At 39.8% G+C, this 21,372-nt stretch overlaps 1 protein-coding gene across 23 annotated transcripts in view; it reads right to left on the bottom strand.

Annotated features, from left to right (window-relative positions):
• Positions 1-21,372, bottom strand: part of RIMBP2 (RIMS binding protein 2) — a 602,457-nt gene that overhangs the window by 253,779 nt on the left and 327,306 nt on the right. For all 23 annotated transcript variants that reach the window (XR_012849985.1, XR_012849987.1, XR_012849994.1 and 20 more), the window contains 2 exons: positions 17,917-18,021; positions 13,852-13,902 (listed from right to left, as the gene is read on the bottom strand). Coding sequence is in view for 19 of the 23 variants with exons in the window: in XM_075833186.1 (XP_075689301.1) it covers positions 13,852-13,902; positions 17,917-18,021 (156 nt within the window). In the remaining 4 variants the exon portion in view is untranslated. The remainder of the gene's footprint in view (positions 1-13,851; positions 13,903-17,916; positions 18,022-21,372) is intronic.

Genomic DNA, 21,372 nt, shown 5'->3' with positions numbered 1-21,372 from the left:
ACCGAAACGTTGCACATGTAGCCACTGGCATATACTAAAAATAAATAAATCTACGTTAAATACTACAAATGTGTGCCGAATACAATCCTTTTGACCTATAACTGGGTCGGGACCCTATTTCGAGAACCTGAGAAAACTGGTGCTGTCTGAACAAAACCACACATGATATTTTTATAGTTCAAGCTGATACGGCAATACCTATTATGTACAGTTTTTTTTCAATTATAAAGGACTTGATCAAGGAAACAGGAGGATTTTTGTTTTTATTACTTAAACTTTTTTTTGTACACTTACTAGATTTGAAGGCCTGATCTGATCCCCTGTACAAAACAGCGTATTGTAACGGCCATTTTTCAACTGATAGTTGGACTAATTAGGTCCTGCCTTTGGCACCCCGCGAACACTCGAGTGGGGCCGATGGAGTACAGCGGGAGCCCCCCCTCTGTGTCAACCACTTTAATGTAGTGGTCGTTATTGACCACGTCATTTAAGGGGTTAAATGGCGGCGCCGCCATTGAAGCGGGGTATATTACAGCCACCACCCAAAGTGGGTGGCGTGGGCACAGCTGATGTGCCCGCTTCATTCTCAGGGTGTAGCTGTGTGCCGATTTGCGTTAAGGCACGGTCAATATGGAAGTATAGTTACGCCCATATGCGGGAAGAGGTTAATATAAGATACAAACAATACAGATACACACTAAATTAAGCTTTTAAATGATAAATCCATTAACTGAGGATATAGATTTATTCAAAACCTATTTTACCCATGTGAAAAAGTATTTGCCCCCTAAAGCTAATAACTGGTTGTGCCACACTTGTCAATAACAACTGCAATCAAACGTTTGCGATAACTTGCAGTGAGTCTTTTACATCACTGTGGAGGAATTTTGGCCCACTCTTCCATACAGAATTGTTTTAATTTGGCTACATTGGAGGGTTTTCGAGAATGAACTGCCCGTTTAAGGTCTTGCTACAGCATCTCAATGGGATTCAAGTCAGGACCTTGACTCGGCCGCTTCAAAACCTTAATTTTTTTTCTTTTGAGCCATTCACAGTTAGACTTGTTTGTTGCCTGACATTGTCCTGCTGCATGACCCAACTGTGCTTGAGCTTTAGGTCATTAATTGACGAGTGGATATTCTCTGATGGAGAGCAGAATTCAGGTTCTATTAATTATGACAAGTCGTCCAGGTCCTGCAATAGCAAAGCAAACCCAGGCAATCACACTACCACCATCATGTATGACTGGTATGATTTTCTTATGGTGGAATGCGGTGTTAGCTTTATGCCAGATGTAATGACACCCATGCCTTTCAAAAAGTTCCACCTTTGACTCATCACTCCATATAATATTAACCCAAAAGTCTTGGGGGTCATTTAGATGATTTTTGGCAAATGTGAGACCAGCCTTTGTGTTTTTGGTCAGCAGTGGTTTGCTCATTTCAACTCTCCCATGGATGCCATTTTTCCCAGTGTCTTTCTTATTGTGGAAGTGTGTACATTGACTTTAACTGACGCAAGTGAGGCCTAAAGTTCTTTAGATGTTTGTCTGGGTTCTTTTGTGACCCCCTGGATGAGTCATCAATGCGCTTTTGGTGAAATTTTGGTAGACCGGCCACTCCTGTAAAGGTTCACCACCGTTCTAATTATTTTCCCTCCATATGTGGATAATGGCTCTCACTGTGGTTCCCTGGAGTCCCAGAACCTTAGCAATGGCATAGTAACCCTATCCAGACTGGTAGATTTCAATTACTTTGTTTGGCATCTCTATTTGAATCTTTTTAGAACGTGTCATCATGTGCTGCTTTTCGAGACCTTCTAGTTTGCTTCACGTTGCCAGACAGGTTCTATTTAAAGGAGTTGTCCCAGTATTAAATGCTATTGGAATAAAATTCAGCATTACAAATTGTTACAGGAGAATATTGTTCCCATCCAGGCACTCTGTCTAATAACCACATAAAATATATCTGGTGAATAGATATAGTATATACTGATATTATTCAGTGGTGTTCACCCATTGAGATGTTGTTATGCCCAGAAGCCATTTCGTCATAGATTCTTCTCTACTGCCTAATCAGCATTTTAAGGGTATGTGCACACGACCTCTTTTCAGACGTAATGGAGGCGTTTTACTCCTCGAATTATGCCTGAAAAGACGGCTCCAATACGTCGGCAAACATCTGCCCATTGCTTGCAATGGGTCTTACGATGTTCTGTGCTGCAGACGAGCTGTCAAAATACGGCGGGTAAAATGACGGCTCGTCAAAAGAAGTGCAGGACACTTCTTGGGACGTTTTTGGAGCCGTTTTCTCATAGATTCTATTGAAAACAGCTCCAAAAACAGCGGTAAAAAACGCAGTGAAAACGCAGCGAAAAACGCGAGTTGCTCAAAAAACGTCTGAAAATAAGGAGCTGTTTTCCCTTGAAAACAGCTCCGTATTTTCAGATGTAATTTGTTAATCGTGTGAACATACCCTAATGGTCCTCAGTACAGGAAGTAGCCATTGTAAACTGGATGTAGAGACAGCTGGGCATACTGGGAATAGATTTACCTATACTGTACAGATGCACATTGGAAGGTATATGGGTGGTCTAAAGGCGAAGTCCATGGAATGGGCGGAGCCAACTGAGAGATAGGAAGATTTAGGGCATGTAAAGCTCTTGGCTGTCTCTTTTTTCCTGCCAGACCTGGTTGATCAGCACTTAACATCAGGAACAGGCTAAGTTAAATGATACGTGTGCTTTGTGTGTATGTATATAAATATAAGTATAATACCATTACAGCAGACTATATATGTGTACATAGAGATATTCTAGGAATCTTATGTGGATTATAGATGAGTAGATTATATATATGCTATATATGCATGAGTTTCTATATGTACATGTACTAATGGTCAGGTGCTGTATGTGGCTTTGGTTACAGGTGTAGTACCAGGAGACCGTATAGAGTTGGGACTTGGATTTATAGCATATATACATACACATTACTAGTCACATGTGCAAAGTGCCCAGGGAAGGTAGGAAAAGGAGGTGGCTGTGTGTGGTTGTGTTATATATGTAATGTATTGTATCTTGATGTAATGTATATTGCTTGTCACTTCTATGTTATGAGTAAAGTATTTTTATATATTTAAGTATCTGCGAGGGTTGTATGTTACTTCTGTGGTGTGTGAAGGACTGGAGTGTATATATATATGTAACAATACAAAGTAAGTGGGCCATATAGGAAACAGAGGTAACAAACTGGGAGCGGAGTAAAAGGAGATAATACAGTCAAAAGTCTCCTATTTCACAAATAAATAGTTTTGCAATTTACCTTATGTTACAAAATTGCTTCAGTTGCGAGATATTCTCTTTATTTCATCATAATGGCCTCCTACTGAGCTGAATGAGGGAGGACACACATGCTCATTTCCACTCTCCAACTGCCACCAGCCATTAGAAAATGCCTTCTCTGCTTGTCAGTAAGGAAGCAGAAAATAATTTTTTTTCCAGAAAGACATCTTGTAGTGTGGATGGAGACCCCCAATGTAAGAAACACACAGGAGAGCCAGAAGTTTGCTTAGATGAAGAGAGAGCCTACATACAGCACTGGTTACATACACTGTTGAGCTCTCCCATCTCATGCTCATCCTCTCACTGTGTGTAAGCTGCAGGCTCTCCCTCTATAAAGATATGTAAAGCAATTCATAGAGAGGAGGCAGAGGCAGTGAAACAGAATGATCTGCTTATACAAATTATGACAGGGAGAGGGAGGGGCTGCAGCAGAAAGGACACACCCCCTGAGCTTCTAGCCTGAAGAAAATTTAGTAGAGTAATTGGAGTAATGAATGGAGAGATCTCTGAATTCATATAAGATACAGGGCTGGTTCTAGCTTTGTTAGAAAGAGATGGTCAAGCACAATATTATGTCTGATTTTCTCTTTTTTGCCCCAGTAATTCTGGGTCAATTCCTTTAAGTGATGTTCAGATTCAACAGGTCTGGCAGTAATTATGACTGGTTGTGGCTAGTGAAACTGAACACAATTGGCAAATTAATTTGTTTAACTGGTTGATTTAGTAGCTAAGGGAGCAATTAACTTTTCACATAGGGCTAGGTAGGGCTTAAAGGGAACCTGTCACCACCATTTCACCTATTGATCTTTACTCACCCCTCGCTGGCCGCTGCTGTCAAAAGTTCATTGCCGTTATCCCGTCTCTTAACCCCTTCAGGACCCAGCCTGTTTTGGCCTTCATGACACACCCGATTTTTTCAAATCTGACATATGTTACTTTATGTGGTAATAACGTTGGAATGCTTTTACCTTTCCAAGCGATTCTGAGACTGTTTTCTCGTGACATGTTGTACTTTATGTTAGTGAAAAAATGTTGTTGATAATTTTGGTATTTATTTCTGAAAAACACCACAATTAAGAAAAAATATGCAAAAATTTGCATTTTTCTAAATTTTAACGTATCTGCTTGTAAAACAGATAGTAATACCACACAAAAGTTACTAGTTAACATTTTCCATATGTTTACTTTATGTTTGCAACATTTTTTGAACATCATTTTCATTTTCTAGAACGTTACAAGGCTTAGAACTTTAGCAGCAATTTCTCATATATTAAAGAAAATTTCAAAAGGCCATTTTTTCAGGGACCAGTTCAGTTCTGAGGTGGCTTTGAGGGCCTTATATATTAGAAAATCCCCAGAAGTCACCCCATTTTGAAAACTGCACCCCTCAAGGTATTCGAATCAGCATTCACAAAGTGTTTTAACCCTTTAGGCGTTTCACAGGAATTAAAGAAAAGTAGAGGTGAAATGTACAAATTTTATTTTTTTTGCCGAAATTCATTTCTAATACATTTTTTTTTGTAACACAGAAGGTTTTACCAGAGAAATGCAACTCAATATTTATTGCCCAGATTCTGCAGTTTTTAGAAATATCCCACATGTGGCTCTAGTGTGATAATGGACTGAAACACCGGCCTCAGAAGCAAAGGAGCACCCAGTGGATTTTGGGCCTCCTTTTTTTTTGAATATATTTTAGGCACCTTGTCAGGTTTGAAGAGGTCTTGTGGGGCCAAAACAGTGGAAACACCCCAAAATGTACCCCATTTTGGAAACTACACCCCTCAAGTAATTTATCTAGGTGTATAGTTAGCATTTTGAGCGCACAGGTTTTTCGCTAAATTTATTAGAATTAGTCTGTAAAAATGAAAATCTACTTTTTTTCTGAAAAAACATAGAAATTTTTAATATTTACAAGAAATAATAAAGAAAATGCACCCCAACATTTGTAAAGCAATGTCTCCCAATTACGGTAATATCCCATATGTGATAATAAACTGCTGATTGGAAACACAGCAGGGCTCAGAAGGGAAGAAGCGCCATTTGGATTTTGGAGCACGGATTTTGCTGGATTGGTTTTCGGTGTCATGGAGAGGCCAAAACAGGGGAAACCCCCCAAAAGTGACCCCATTTTGGAAACTACACCTCTCAAGGAATTTATCTAGGGGTATAGTTAACATTTTGACCACACAGGTTTTTTGCAGAATTTTGTGGAATTAGGCAGTAAAAATGAAAATCAACTTTTTTTTTGAAAAAGCATAGAAATTTTAAATTTTTACAAGGAATAAAGGAAAAAAAGAACCACAACATTTGTAAAGCATTTTCTCCTGATTACGGCAATACCCCATATGTGGTAATAAACTGCTGATTGGATGCATTGCAGCGCTCAGAACGGAAGTAGCGCTATTTGGATTTTGGAGCACGGATTTTGTTGGATGGTTTTTCGGTGCCATGCCGCCTTTGCAACGCCCTGGAGGGACCAAAACAGTGGAAACCCCCCAAGTTACCCCATTTTGGAAACACCCCTCAAGGAATTTTTCTAGGGGTATAGTGAGCATTCAGACTCCATGGGTCTTTTGCAGAATTTATTTGAATTAGGCCGCGAAAATGAATATCACAATTTTTTTCCACTAAAATGTTGAATTTTCTCATTTTCACAAGGGATAAAGGAAAAATAAACAACCAATTTTTGTAAAGTAAATTCTCCCGAGTACAGAAATACCCCACATGTGGTCATAAGTTTTTTTTTTCATTAGAAATGAATTAACCCTTTCAGGACTGATCCATTTTTTGCTTTCTTATTTTCGTTTTTCACTCCCTACCTTCCAAGAGTCATACGTTTTTTTTTTCCGTCAGTAGAGTGATGTGAGGGCTTATTTCTTGCGGGAGGAATGGTAGTTTCTATTGACACCATTTAAAGTGCCATAAAAAGTACTGGGAAACTGAAAAAAATAGGAAAGTATAGTAATATAGGAAAAAAATCTGATTCCATATTTTGGGGTTTTCGTTTTTACAGCTTTCGCCGTGCGGTAAAAACGAAAACTACACCGATTTTGGCGGTTTCAATTATTTACGTTTTTTACGGTGTTCAACGTGCGAGTTAAATAATGGTATATTGTAATAGTTCGGCCTTTTACGGACGTAGCTATACATATTTTGTATATTTTTTTACATTACTTTAGAAGAAAAATGGGAAAAGGTTTTTTTTTTTACTTTAAACTTTTTTCTTTCTCGCTACTAATAACTTTAATTCTTCTACACATTTTATTAGTCCCCTTAGGGGACTTGAACCAGCAATCATCGGATCGCGGGTACAATATACTGCAATACTAATGTATTGCAGTATATTGTTATTTTTACGGGCTTGTGTAACCGCACGATCGCTGTTCCTTTTCGTTAGTCCTGGGTGTCAGCTGTAATCCACTGCCGACACCCGCAGCGTATGAAGCGGGCTCAGCACGTGAGCCCGCTCCATACATCAACCCCCGCACCATGACGTGCTATTAAGTCATAGTGTGCAAACGGATTAATGCACAGCGGATGGTGTGAGTATAGCAATTTTCCACTGATATGCCATTTTAGTGCATAATATGTTGTGCCCAGTTTGTGCCACTGAAGACAAATACCTCATAAAATGTTAAGTGTGTTCTGCCGGGTATGGCGATGCCATATATGTGGACGCAAACTGCTGTTTGGGCACGCTGCAGGGCTCAGAAGGTAGGGACAACATTTTGCTTTTGGAGCGCAGATTTTGCTTGGTAGGTTTTCTGTTTTGGGTTTCGCTGGTATTTCAGTTTATAATGTGGGGGCATATGTAATCTGTGCGGAGAACATTAGGGCATAATAAGAGGGTATAATAATGCGGTAAATAAATAATAATTCATAGATGTGTGGCCGGTGTCACACTGATAAATGGTGTCTGATGTTACCCGCTTTTAGAAAACACTGCACATTTTGCATCGCCACTTCTTTATTTTTTCACCACCGGAGCTGTGTGAGGGCTTATTTGTTGCGGGACAATCTGTAGTTTTCATTGGTACCATTTTGGGGTACATGCGATTTTTTTGATCACTTTTTATTAAATTTTTTTGCAAGCTGGGTGACCAAAAACAAGCAATTCTGACAATGTTTTTTAGGGTTTTTTTTGCGGCGTTCACCGTGCACTATAAATGACAATTTTACTTTATTCTGCGGGTCGATACGATTACGGCGATAGCATATGTATAAAGTTTTTTTTATGTTTTGCAGCATTTGCGCAATAAAATCACTTTTTTATAAAATAATTTATTTTCTGTGTCACCATATTCTGAGAGCCGTAACTTTTTTATTTTTCAGTCAAAAAAATAGTGTAAGGGCTTGTTTTTTGCGGGACGGGTTGTAGTTTTTATCGGTACTATTTTCGGGTACATGCGACTTTTTGATCACTTTTTATTCTCTATTTTGGGAGGGGTGGTGAAATAGATTCTGGTGTAGTTTTTATTGATTTTTTTTTGGGGTGTTCATCGTGCAGGAAAAAATAACACTAAAGTTTTATAGTTGGGGTCGTTACGAACGCGGTGATACCAGATATGTGTACTTTTTTTAACGTGTTCATTTTTTTCCTATAATGAAAGACTTATTATAGGAAAAAAATGCAGTGTTTGTTTATGTAACTTATAACTTTTATTTTTACACTTTTTTAAAACATTTTTATTACTCTTTTTTTACTTTTTTCACTTGTCCCACTAGGGGACACTTAGACTTGCAGCTCTGATCGCTGCTGGAATAGATTACACTACCTACGTAGTGTAATGCATTCCAACTGTCATTGTGACGTGACAGTCAGACTGATAGGAAGCCTCGGAGGACCGGCCGAAGGCTGCTCCTCCGAGGCTTCTGTACACATGGCAACCCGGAGGTCATTGTCTGACCTCCGATTGCCACGACAAGCATTGGCAGCTCCCACAATCACATTGTGGGGGCTGCCGATGTGCTTCAAACCCCTTAAATGTGGCGAACGCAATCGTCGCCGCATTTATGGGGTTAATTGCCAAAATCAGCGGCGATGGTACGCTGACCGGTAAGGCTGGAGTGTCAGCTGTCGGGGACAGCTGACCTCCCGATTCCCGGACACTGTCTGTTAGGACAGTGTGCGCCAGGAACTACTCCGCAACTGTACGTCCTGATGCGGGAAGCAACCCCTCTGCAGGACGTACTATTGCGGAGCAGGGCGGGAAGAGGTTAAACTCCTCTTCCGACTGTAAATAACGGTCTGCAAACATTTTGCGCCTTTAATGGCAATAGTCCGGCAGTCTCGTTCATACCTTTTCTTATGCCTGGCTCCTGCCAAAAAACTGGCCCGCACTGAATGCCAAAATCTTGTCTGAGATAGCGCGCATGCGCCCGTCATGTATGGGCCAATACACTTCCCTGTTTTGTCCGTGCCTCAAATCGCCGCTATGTTGTCCTGTTGTGCACATGCACCAGAACAGGACATCGATGCGCCAGCACAGGATTTCGTGTGTGCTGGGGGTAGGCAAGGAGCTGTCAATCAAAAGCAAGGAGGTGGGGTAAACTCGGAAAGGTTTGTGGAACGAAGATATTACTCTTTTCAAATGAAAATATGACTCTTGTGCTCATACGACACAGGAACACAAAAAAAATGGAATACTAAAAGTACAGAGCATACTTAAAAGATAATTTTAGGTTACATAAAAATGATTTTTCACCCACTTCCACCAGGTATTGCTGGTTTAATAGGTGACAGGTTCCCTTTTACAGTATTTTTCCTTCAATAAATTAAATCATCATTTAAAAACAGCATTTTGTGTTTACTTGGGTTAGGACCTGTTCACATCAGCTGTGGCTTCAGTTTGACTTTCCGTTGCGGGGTTCATCCGACGGAAACTTCCGACGGAACCCCGGAAGGAAAAACCAACGCTGATGTGAACAGGCCCTTATCTTTGTCTAATATTAGTCGTAGTTTGATGATCTGAAACATTCAAGTATGTGTCAGATATGCAAAAATAGAATACATTTTTAAGGGGGTAAAAACTTTTTCACTGTCAAGAGTTTTACAATTATATGCACTATATGGACAAACATTTTGGGACACCTACACCTTACCCCTACAGTAGCGTTTATGACATCCCATTCTAAAGTTACAGGCATTAATATGGAGTTGGTCTACCATTGCAACTAAAAAGCCTCCACTTTGTGGGAAGGCTTTTTACAAGATTTTGGAGTGTGTCTGAGAATTTTTGTCCATTTATCCAGAAGAGCATTTTTGAGCTGGATGTGAGAGCCTGGCTTTCAATCTCCATTCCAGTTCCTTCCAAAAGTATTTGATAGATTTGAGATCAGGGCTATGTGCGGCCAGTCAAATGCTTCCACATTAATCTCCTCCAGCCATGCCTTTACGGACCTTACTTTGTGAACTTGAGTACAGTCATGCTGGAACAGAAAAGGGCCTTCCTAAAACTGTTCCCACAAAGTTGGAAGTATACAATTGTCCAAAATGTCTTGGTATGCTGAAGCCTTAAGACCATTAAGGGGCCTAGGCCAACCCCTGAAAAACAACCCAATAGCATTATCCCCCCTACACCAAACTTTACAGTTGGCACAATGCAGTCAGGCAGGTAATGTTCTCCTGGCATTCACCAAACCCAGACTCATCCATCAGACTGCCAGATAGAGAAGCATGATTTTCACTCCACAGAACACGTTTCCACTGCTCCAGAGTCCAGCTTTACACCACTCCATCCGACGCTTGGCATTGTTCTTGGTTATGTAAGGATTACATGCAGCAACTCGGGGCCATGGAAACCCATGCCAAGAAGCACCCGGCACACAGTTTTTGTGCGGATGTTAATGCCAGACGAGGTTTGGAACTCTGCAATTATTGAGTCAGCAGAGCGTTGGCAACTGTTATGCACTATGTGTCTCTGCACTCGGCACCACGGCTCTGTAACTACTTTTCGTGGTCTGACACTTTGTAACTGAGTTGCTGTGGTTCCAAAACGCTTCAACATTACAATAATACCACTCAACATTTATGGAATATCTAGGAGGGAATAAATTCCACAAAGTGCATTATTGCAATGGTGGCATATTATTACAGTACCACGCTGGAATTCAGTGAGCTCTTTAGAACAGCCCATTCTTTTACAAATGTTTGTAAAGGCGGACTGCATGGCTAGGTGCTGGATATTATACACATGTGGCAATGGGACTGAATGAAACAACTGAATTCAATGGCTAAGAGGTGTGTCCCAATATTTTTGTCCATATTGCGTATGTGTGGTGGAACAGGGAAACGGTGCTCTATACTATAAAAAAGAAACAGTAGAGCTTTAATTAGTATTTGAGAAAAATGCTGCTGGTTTTTTTCTTGTAAAAAAACCCCCCAAATGTTTACTTTATAAGCAGAAGCATTAAGACAATACATCAGTGCAGTTGTGAGAAATACAAACTTCTCACCACTACTCTGTTGATCTTCCCTTAGAACATAGGCTTTAATTTATTTCATTCACAGGCTGCCATAAAGCTGACTCTGTCTGGTATCAGTCTGGTAAGCATGCTGTGAGAAATAAAAGTGGATTTCCATGATTAAACCCTTAAACACGAGGCCAATTTGAGTTTTTTCATTTTCCTTTTTTTTTCTTCCCAGCCTTCCAAAAGCCATAACTTTTTTATTTCTTCGTCGACATAGCCATATGAGGGCTTGTTTTTGCAGGACAAGTTCTAGTTTTTCATGGCACCATTTATTGTATCGCATAATGTACTGGGAAGCTGAAAAAAAATTATTTGTGCCGTGAAATGGGCATAAAACAGCGATTACGCCATTTTTTGGGGGGTTTTGTTTTTACGGCGTCCATTAGTCAGTCAAAACTACATATTCACCTTATTCTACAGATTCATACGATTACGGCGATACCAAATTTATATGTTTTGTTTTATGTTTTACCACTTTTTAAAAAAATCAACTATTTGCTAAAAAAAATAAAATGAGAGCCATAACTTTTTATTATTCCATAAATTTAGCGGTGTGAGGGCTTAAATTTTGCGGGGCGAGCTGTCGTTTTCACCAATACCATTTTGGGGTACATGCGACTTTTTATTCCTTTTTTTTTTGGAGAGCTAATATGACCAAAAAACAGCAATTTGCATGTTTTATATATATATATATATATATATATATATATATATATATATACAAAAAGAAAATTCAGCAGCACTCCAATGTTCAAGGTGAAAAAAAGGTGAAGTTTATTGAGCCAACATGGCAATGCAACGTTTCCGTCCCACCTTGGGACCTTTCTCAAGCATATATATATATATATATATATATATATATATATAGCTTTTTTACAGCGTTCACCAATGCTATTTTAGTGATAGTTCGGACTTTTACAGACGCGGCGATACTAGTTATGTTAACGTTTATTTATTTATTAGCATTCCTTTAGGGCAAAAATGGGAAAAGCGGTCTTTTCGAACTTTTAATATTTTTTTTGGAACATTATAAAAAACTTTATTTAACTGTTTTTTACTTTTTTATTAATAGTCCCCCTAGAGGACTTGAACCAGCGATCGGTGGATCGCTTCCATGATATACTGCAATACTAATGTATTGCAGTATATATTGTGATACTGACAGTCTAAGGCAGGGCTTCAAAGGAGTACAAAGATGGCAGACCTAGTGGCCTTCATTAGGCTCCAAGGCTGCCATGACAACCATCGTCACTGGCCGATCCGGTCGTGGGGGGGTACGATGGCGTGTTTGAGGGGGCGCCCCCCTGATTCTAACAATTTAAATGCTGCGGTCGCGATTGACTGTGGCATTTAAGGTGTTAAATGGGCGGAATCAAAGTGATCTTTGATTCCGCCCATTGCAGTGAGGTGTCGGCTGTATAACACTGCCATTACCCGCTGAGTATGGAGCAAGCTCAGCCTGTGGGCTAGCGCCATACATCTCCTTAACGGCTACCACGTACATGTACGTGGTATGTCGTTAAGGGGTTAAAGATTACATTTCTCTGTTAGATCAGGCAAAACATAACAATTGTCATGTGTAATAATTAAAAAATATGCTCCTGTGTCTAGATATTGCTGTTACATACGTGTTATGTCGCCCCCTGATATTCTTTTGATTCCAATTTCAGAACGTCCACCTAATGTATCCTGTGTCCCACCCATGCCCAGTAGCTCAGTCCCACCACCATGTACATGGGCAGAGGAGTGATTCCTGCTATTGTGCAGCTACACTGGACACATTAGGTGTATGTTCTGAGAAAGGAATTCAAAGAACACCATGGGGCGCCATAACAACTTTGTGACAGCAATACATAGGAACATTTTTTTTAATGATTTGAATTAAAAATTGTTATGTTTTTTTGTGATCTAAGAGAAATTTAATATTTAATTGTGGGACAACCCCTTTAACAGTGCTATTTCAATAACAGGTACAAGTTATTTGTAAAGTTCTGTAACATATAAGTGTAGGTTCACCAAAATCTAGTGAAAATCCAGAATTAACCTATATAAGATAAGGACAATTCAGTAATTGATTATTAACATTACCTTGGTTAACTAACGTACATAAAACATGGTGTCCTGTGTCTAGTCAGAGATGGTGAGATTTCCTCTTTTTCTTCAACATCCCCATTTATTGTTATTGTTCAGTTTTACCCCTATTTATATACATCCTAGATATCATACACAATGTTAATTCCTTAAAACCTTAGAAAGCTCAATCTTATTTCTATAACTGTAATAAAAAAGTAAACATAGAAAAAACCCAGCTCTCTAATGCCATTAAGTCCATATACATTTGTATGTTATACATACAGAACGAGAAGTGTGCCGAACATGCCAGTGAAGGATTACACATGAATATGTGGTTATTAGTATTATGCATCGATTGGCCTATAAACCTGTGACCCATGCTTAATGTGTATTGCATACTTTATATTTTAAAATCATTTCCCGGTATATTATTCTGTTGAAACACATATCTAGGCACGTCATGTGTGGCACTATATAGGAAAGATTGTCCTGAAGCACTTCGGTGCGAATCCAACCACATTTCAAAAATATACTTTAGATAAATGAGTTTCTTATATATCTTGCCCTGATGTGTTACGTGTGTGAGAAATATAATACATAAACTAATGTGTTGCTATATAAATTATACATAATGCATGGTGTGCTGCTGAGCCTGACAGTAATATATACCCTATTATGATATTATTATGGCACTAGGGAAAATGTCCCCCATATAAATAAAATAAAATATGTCCGAGTAATAGAATATTCGCCTGTTGGAGAGATTTTGGTAAATTTTTACGGATTTGCTAATCTCTACCTTGAAACAAAGCATGAAGAAATGCAAAGAAAAGGAACAAAAAGACAAGTGGCAAACATAACATTGCAATATTACAATAAACCTAGCAGCCATACAGTAATAGTGGTGTGGTATTAGTAAGGACTTCGCAGCTGTAACTCTTAGACAGAAATCTTTGAATTGCTGCTCACCTCTAGTAGCAGGACTGCACCTTCATGTTCCTTCTTGGCTTCGACCTGGGCCTTCAGACAAAAACAAAAAAGGGTTGAATATTGGGGTATTTCAGCAATGCGCAAATCACAGGACTCCTAATATGTGACTTAATGTTACCAATTTCGACATGCAAGTGTACAACAGCAAATTACTAACTTGTAGGGGAGAGTAATCTCTGTTCAGAACTGCACAGAACAGGTCAGGTGTTAGAACATCTGTCATACCTTCCTCAAAGATAAGAACAGTCATTTCTTCCCCAGACAGTACAGATATAAAGCACTTATTGTCCTATACCAATAAAGCAGTATAAGAAATATCAGATTAAAAATCTCTGCACCATTTATCATCACAAGCAAAATCAATGGCCGTCTCGACTCACAGTTGCATGGAAACAGAATGAGAATTAGTTTACTTTGACTTTGACCAATATTTAGCTCCATTAAAAAGCTTTCAACCTTGATAAACAACTAAATGGAGTTTTAAATTGCCCAAAGCATGTTGACTGTTATTATACAACCTGTCACAGCTACCAACATGATCGCGTGATCCAGCATTTGACAGGGTTATTTTTATGCATGAACCCTATGATTTCACATTCCAAAAAGTCAAAAACACCTTTGTTTATGTGAACAGAGTTTACGTCTAAAAACCCATTTCAATGGGTTTTATTCTTGCATCAGTTGTGCTCAGTTCCGTCAGGTTTCCATTTTTTTGACAGAAGAAATACGGTTGTCTGCTACGCTATTGTTTCCATCAAAAATTATAGAAACCTGACGGAAAGACTCTTTCCGTTTTGTTTGTTTTTTAACATTGAAGTCAATGGATGACTGATACAAACTGATATGCCATCCGTTTGTATCAGTTATGCATTACGTTTAACGGATTCGTTTTTTTCTGCACATGCACAGACTAAGGGCCTGTTCACATCAGCGTTCGCTTTCCGTTCCGGGGTTCCGTCGGAGGTTTCCGTCGGGTGAACCCTGCAACGGAAAGTGAAAGTGAAACCACAGCTTCCGTTTCAGTCACCATCGATATCAATGGTGACGGAAACATTGCTAATGGTTTTCGTTCGTCACCATTCCGGCAGGCTTCCATTTTAATGACGGAATCAATAGCGGAGTCGACTGCGCTATTGATTCCGTCGTAAAAACGGAAATCTGCCGTAATGGTGATGAAAGAAAACCATTAGCAATGTTTCCGTCACCATTGATATCGATGGTGACTGAACCGGAAGCTGTGGTTTCACTTTCACTTTCCGTTGCGGGGTTCACCGGACGGAAACCTCAGACGGAACCCCGGAACGGAAAGCGAAGGGTGATATGAACAGGCCCTAAAAATGAAATCGAGAAAGATACAAAGATAACAACGGATCCATTAAAAACGGAGTATAACAGATGACACATTGACACAAATGGAAAGAAAAAAGTCAGTTTTTTTGGCGGATCCGGTAAACTGATCCGTCAAAAACAAATATATTTTACCTTCCGTTGCCTTCAGTCTGGCATCAGTCAGTCTGTCCGTTTTTTTAAAATTTAAACAGATCCGCTAGAACGGATGCCACAATGTAGATGTGAACGAAACCTTAACCGTAACAATAGAAGACGCAGGCAGCAGATGAGGTGGTAATGTTGCCATAGCATTGACAATACGATGTTAGAAACGTAGGAGCTTTGCGGGAGAGGCTTCTGGAGTTGTATGTTGACTGAATTGCCGGCTACGTCTCACGTTGTCATATTTAAACTTCTGACGGGAGGTTTAGTCGGGAGCTTCTCTGAAGGTACACTTTGAAAAGCACTAATAAGTGGCCATGGTACTTAGTAATATACCCAAACCCTAAGGCAAAGGTTGAGATTTCCATAACTTACAATCTGACACAAGGCTTCTTTTTTTTTAAAAAAACACCTTGAATTTCAGAGGCATCTTAATGCACGTCTGCCATAGTGATATTTTAAATCAACGAAGCACTGTCACAAGTTCATAGTTACAGAAACCTTCAAATATCACTAAATACACTTGGGTACATTACTATACACTACGGCCCTTAAAGGTTTTTTCAGAGAATTAATTTTTTACTCATATGATAAATCCCCCTCCGCTCCGGCCTTTGTTGGTCACTGAGCTGCAGCAATGACGTGCCCGTTTACCCACATGACCACTGCAGCCAATCACTGGCCTCAGCAGTCCAGTGTCTTACACCACTGAGTCCAATGATTTACTGCAGCAGTCACGTGTGTATACGGGCACGTCATTGCTGCAACTGGAGTAGCGGTGCTGAAACAGCGGGGATTTTTTTTAGGTATGTAGTGATTATTTTGTTATTTTTTGGCATATCCACCCCTTGGTTAATTTTTTCGGAGATCTCAGAAAATCCATTCAATTCTGAGAATAGTTTTGGGTCCCTGCTCTTGTTTCCTCATTAATGTTATCATCTTACATATTGCAATAAGTATAATAAAAGCATTAAAAATCCATTTGAATTGATAAGGTCCAAGGTTGCTGACCCCAGCACTAGTGCTTCTTTCAACAGGATTTGACTTCGACAGGATTTGCATTGGAAAATACCATCAATTGACATCACTCCAGTCTGTGAGGTTTCCGTTGCCCTTGGCAACGGAATAGCATAGTCTTCTCCTCTATTCCACAAAGTAAAACTAAAAATCTGAAACCTGACAGATCCCATTAAAGTCAATGAGATTTGTGGTACTTCCATTTTGATCCATAGAAAAATAGTCCACCTCAGATAATTCCATCTCCAGAATTAATCAATGAATATTCCTTAGTGAATAGATAAATAAGTACTTATAGATAAGTCATAGTATAGAGAGATATAAAAGTAGGAAATGGTCTATAAAACACCATAAGTAAGAGACGCATGAAAAAGTTGGCATTATTTCTCATGCATTGTAATGCTGCTTACCACAGTCTCTCATTGTAGTCTATATGGACTGGCAAATCTGCGAATCAGCCAAAACAGGCAAATTCGTAAATAAGGCAAAATGATTAGCTCATCTTTAGTGCTGGAACCGCATGAAATATTTGATGTCCTAACTGCCCTTTCTATTTTGTGCGCCATTTCATTATTGGTAAGTGTATGATTATTATATTATGACAATAAATAACAGCCTCTCCCTTCCCACCAGTGCTCACTGTTTCTGTAGTGATCAGTACAGAAAAAAATCTGTACCCAGTAGGGAGGACTTGTGTCTGTGGCCTCCAGTACAGAGTATATTGTGCTAATACCATTTATAAATTAATGCTAATTCAAATAGAATGGCGCACTACCGAAGATGTGAATTTAAAGGGCATATTGACACCATCGAGAGGGGGGTGGTTCTGCACTCGGGACCACCCTCTATGAGCCAGAGCAGATACAGTAGGTGCTAAGTATCAGTGGCTCCCGCTCTGATGGACATAGCCTGCCATAGTAACCTGATCGCCCGGAGTTTCAAAGCTGGAACTGCTGGGCTGGCTTAATTTAAAAAGGTACATCTCATTTTAAAAGTAGTTGATTTTTGGGTTACCCCTGTAAATAAGTATTGCATACCAATATAGTTGATTATATATAATAAATTGAGCATGATACCATGATTGTACCATTTTAGAAGCTTCATAACTTAATGAGTAACCTGTACAAGTATAACAGTTAGTGACTTATTGAGAACAGATGAAAAAGTTATTTTTCAATAAAACGTACTGCGAAAAAAGAAAATGTTTCACCAAAATAAAAACACCTGTAAATATCAGTCCTTGAGTTGCCCTGAATAACAATATGTATTTAATTATGTAGTAATACAATACATCCCTCTCTTTCTTATCATTCTTTATCATCTTTTCTGAGACGGTTGTAGGACAAACCCTGTAGAGGCTGTAATGGTGGCCATAATATTTGTCACCAAGCTTAGCCAGAAATAGATTTTTTTGTAAAAAGAGGCAGAACGGAATTGAAAATATAAAGACATATGTTTACAGGTTAGATTTAATATTTTAGGTGAATGTGCTTTAAGTCATTTAGACAGTAAGCTGCAACATAATTGGCCTCTTACCTTTTGTAGAAGCTCAATCTCCTGCTGTTTTGCATTGAGAACAGCCAAGGCTTGCTCATGCTCTAATTCCAGCTGTTGCCGCCGCTCAGCAGCCTCTCGCATATGCTGTTTGGATGAACACAAAATATCACATGAAGAATCAATCCTGCATGTCACAAAGAAAAATTACAAATATAGCAACCAGACCAATACACTGAGGGATTCAGGTGTTGGCAAGTTTTAAAATATAATTTTGTTTTTATACAGTTCCGATAGTCCAGTAAACAGCAGTGAAATGGGTGAATTAACCCTCAAAGCCAAATAGTCAAACATGTCCAATACAGATGTGTTTCCTCATAGTCATTCCTTTAATTATCCCGAGCACTCGTGGTTTTCAGTCTCCCAATTCCCAACTTGAATATAGTATTATTGGAATATTTAAGCATTTTAAAGGAGTTTTCCGCTTTAGACAATCCCCAATTGTTAGAATAATCCATTGACAATAGATAGATCACATAGTGGCCCCCTGCTAAAAACTCCAGCAATCAGCTGTAATCTATAGAGCAGAGGTCCCCAAACTTTTGGACCTTGTGAGCCACATTAAACTTGACGTCATGATCGCAAACCACAGTCCGAACATGGAGAAATATGTGGCAAAAGTTAAAAAAAATGGTACAAGTTGCATGTTCTAAATGGTACATAGAGAAGAAAATGTGTATTATACCATTCAAATTGTCATGTTTCAGAGGTTAGCATATGTCTTCAATATAGTCAATTTGGAAACCTTATTGTAGTCAATGAATATGGTCATAACTCAGGGATCCTATCACGAGCCACACAAATGGAGGTCCCATTGGTTGGGGACCTTTGCTATAGAGGAACCTGGCAGCGAGTGTTCAGTTTCTCTATAGCGCCCCTATAGGAGAAATTAAACATTACACAGTGCACATTCAAATCAATCTGTTGTTTGTCTAATACAGGACAGGTTCTCCAGAGAGAGAACTGCTCTTCCAAGAGATAAGGGCCTCTGTCTATTGAGTCTGAATTTCCTAATAGGGTATTTGAAATTATTTTTTATAAACTAGACAACTGCTTTATTATTATTTTTTTTTAACTGTCATTGCCTTGCAAAACTATAGGTTGCGGCTTACAACCAATTGGCATGGATTCTTCATGATATCTGAAATATGCAGTAGGGATGCAACAACATGTTGAAACAATCGCATTGAGTCGAATATATTTTTCTTAAAAAAATAAACAATGTTCTGCCTTTAATGATTTTACCAATCAGTGTTTTACTGTATAAATAAGAAAATTAGAAATTGGTGGGGAACGGTGCCACAATTAAATCAATGATTGACCATCTTAAAACAATCATGCTGAATTTCAGGGACCGAGGATGGTGGGGTGTGAAACCACCGCCTTGGGCACAGAGCTTGTACCGCCCACAGCCTCATGCCATAGATGCTACATGGGGTAGAAACATGGCACCTGTGGGGTCTACAATGCAAATGGAATGCATGGCTCTGGAATAAATCCTTTCATCTCTAGACACTTCACATGATTAAAAGATGAACTCATGCTCCTTGAAGCAAATATTGTCCCTTCCAATTGTTAGAACAATAGACTTTTTTTCAGTTAATCATGGTCCAGTTCTGGCCCATGTCCATTGGAATCATGAAAAAATAACTTTAATCGTGTCAGGCTACCTGGTTTATAGAATGGGTTGTAGTTACATGAATACTGAATAACTATCTAACTTAAAAGATCTTATGTATCAAAATAGAAGTGTGCCTGTTGGCCATAACATCCAATCATAATTCATTTTTTATTTTCTGCACTGAAAAAAGGAATCATGCTATCTGATTGGTTGCTATGGACAGCAATGACACTGACCGTTTTTAAAAATGGGGCCCACTGAGTCTATATACAGTATGTTTGTTTGTATGTATGTATGTATGTATGTATGGAATGTTCGGAGTAAGTTTATCTTTACAATAATGAAATAAGATTCAGGACAACAGAACACACATACTAAAAATTGATCCCTATTAGTTTATAATCTAACCCATTTTCATATAATTTTCATATTTTGTTTGATCACAGAGAAGGTCCTTGGTAAATACCATTTGTTTTTGCTCCACTCAGGCCGCTGTTGAGATAATTATGGAGTAAAATATGAAGACAGGCAGAAATACACCTTTATCTGTGAGTAACCAGAGAGTAATAGGACAATATATTCAAATGGGGAATGCTAGGCTGTGGATGCAAAAGTGGCTGATTAAAGGCATTATCTGCACACATAATAACCAGCTGACACTTGATATTGTTGACAGCCCTTGATTAAAACACTTAAAAAGAGTGGAAAACTACACATTTCATGCATGACAAATGTCCTTCCTGTCTTTATGCATCAGACATCTGTATATAGACAGCCCACGTAACGAGTGTCAGTAAATTTAACCCAGTGTGTGATATCTTACCGCAGAGAGAACTCAAGCTCAACATGCAGAAGAGCACTATGGTTATCAGTGGCGTAACTACTGCTGTAACAGCTATAGCGGCTGCTACGGGCCCACGGTATGAGGGGGCCCATGCCCCCCGGCCCGACACATAACATTGTGTGCCGGGCGGCACGGGTCCCCTCATTCCCGGTGGCGTCGCTAGCAACGGGCACCCGGGGCCCCCGGGCGACTGCCACATTTAATTGTATCTGCATCCTTAGGATGCAGATACAATTGAACACTATTGCAGAGCAGGGAGCTAGCTCCCTGCTCTGACGTTTACTAGACTACCGTACACGTTAGGCCTGCAGCCTATAAGGAGCTGGGACAGGGACTGTGCGCAGGCCGGCGTGATTTTGTGATCATCACGCCAGCCTATGCAAGGGTCCCATCTCAGGCTGCTGTGGTGAAGTTCCATTCATCGCGGAATGGGACTAGGGGAGTATACGTTTTTTTTATTTGTTTGGGGTAGCACTATGTACAAGGGGGCGCTACATGGTACTATCTACAAGGGGGCACTAAGTGGTACTACCTACAAGAGGAGCTATGTGGCATTATCTACAAGGTGGCTAGGTGGCACTTTGTACAAGGGGCTATTTGACACTCTGTACAAGGGGGGCTACGTGGCATTCTGTACAATGGGGGTTACGTGACACTCTGTACAAGGGGGGCTATGTGGCACTCTGTACAAGGGGGCTACGTGACACTCTGTACACGGGGGCTACGTGGCACGCTGTACAAGGGGGCTATGTGGCACGCTGTACAATGGGGCTACGTGGCATGCTGTACAAGGGGCTACGTGGCACGCTGTACAAGGGGGTTACGTGGCACGCTGTACAAGGGGGCTACGTGGCACGCTGTACAAGGGGGCTATGTGGCACGCTGTACAAGGGGGCTACGTGGCACTCTGTACAAGGGGGCTACATGGCGCACTGTACAAGGGGGCTATGTGGCACTCTGTACAAGGGGGGTT

Source organism: Rhinoderma darwinii, chromosome 1 (assembly GCF_050947455.1).
Source record: "Rhinoderma darwinii isolate aRhiDar2 chromosome 1, aRhiDar2.hap1, whole genome shotgun sequence".
In the NCBI taxonomy this organism is placed as follows: domain Eukaryota; kingdom Metazoa; phylum Chordata; class Amphibia; order Anura; family Rhinodermatidae; genus Rhinoderma; species Rhinoderma darwinii.
The sequence above is the reverse complement of the archived record's forward strand: the minus strand, read 5'-3'. Positions and strand labels throughout refer to the sequence as shown.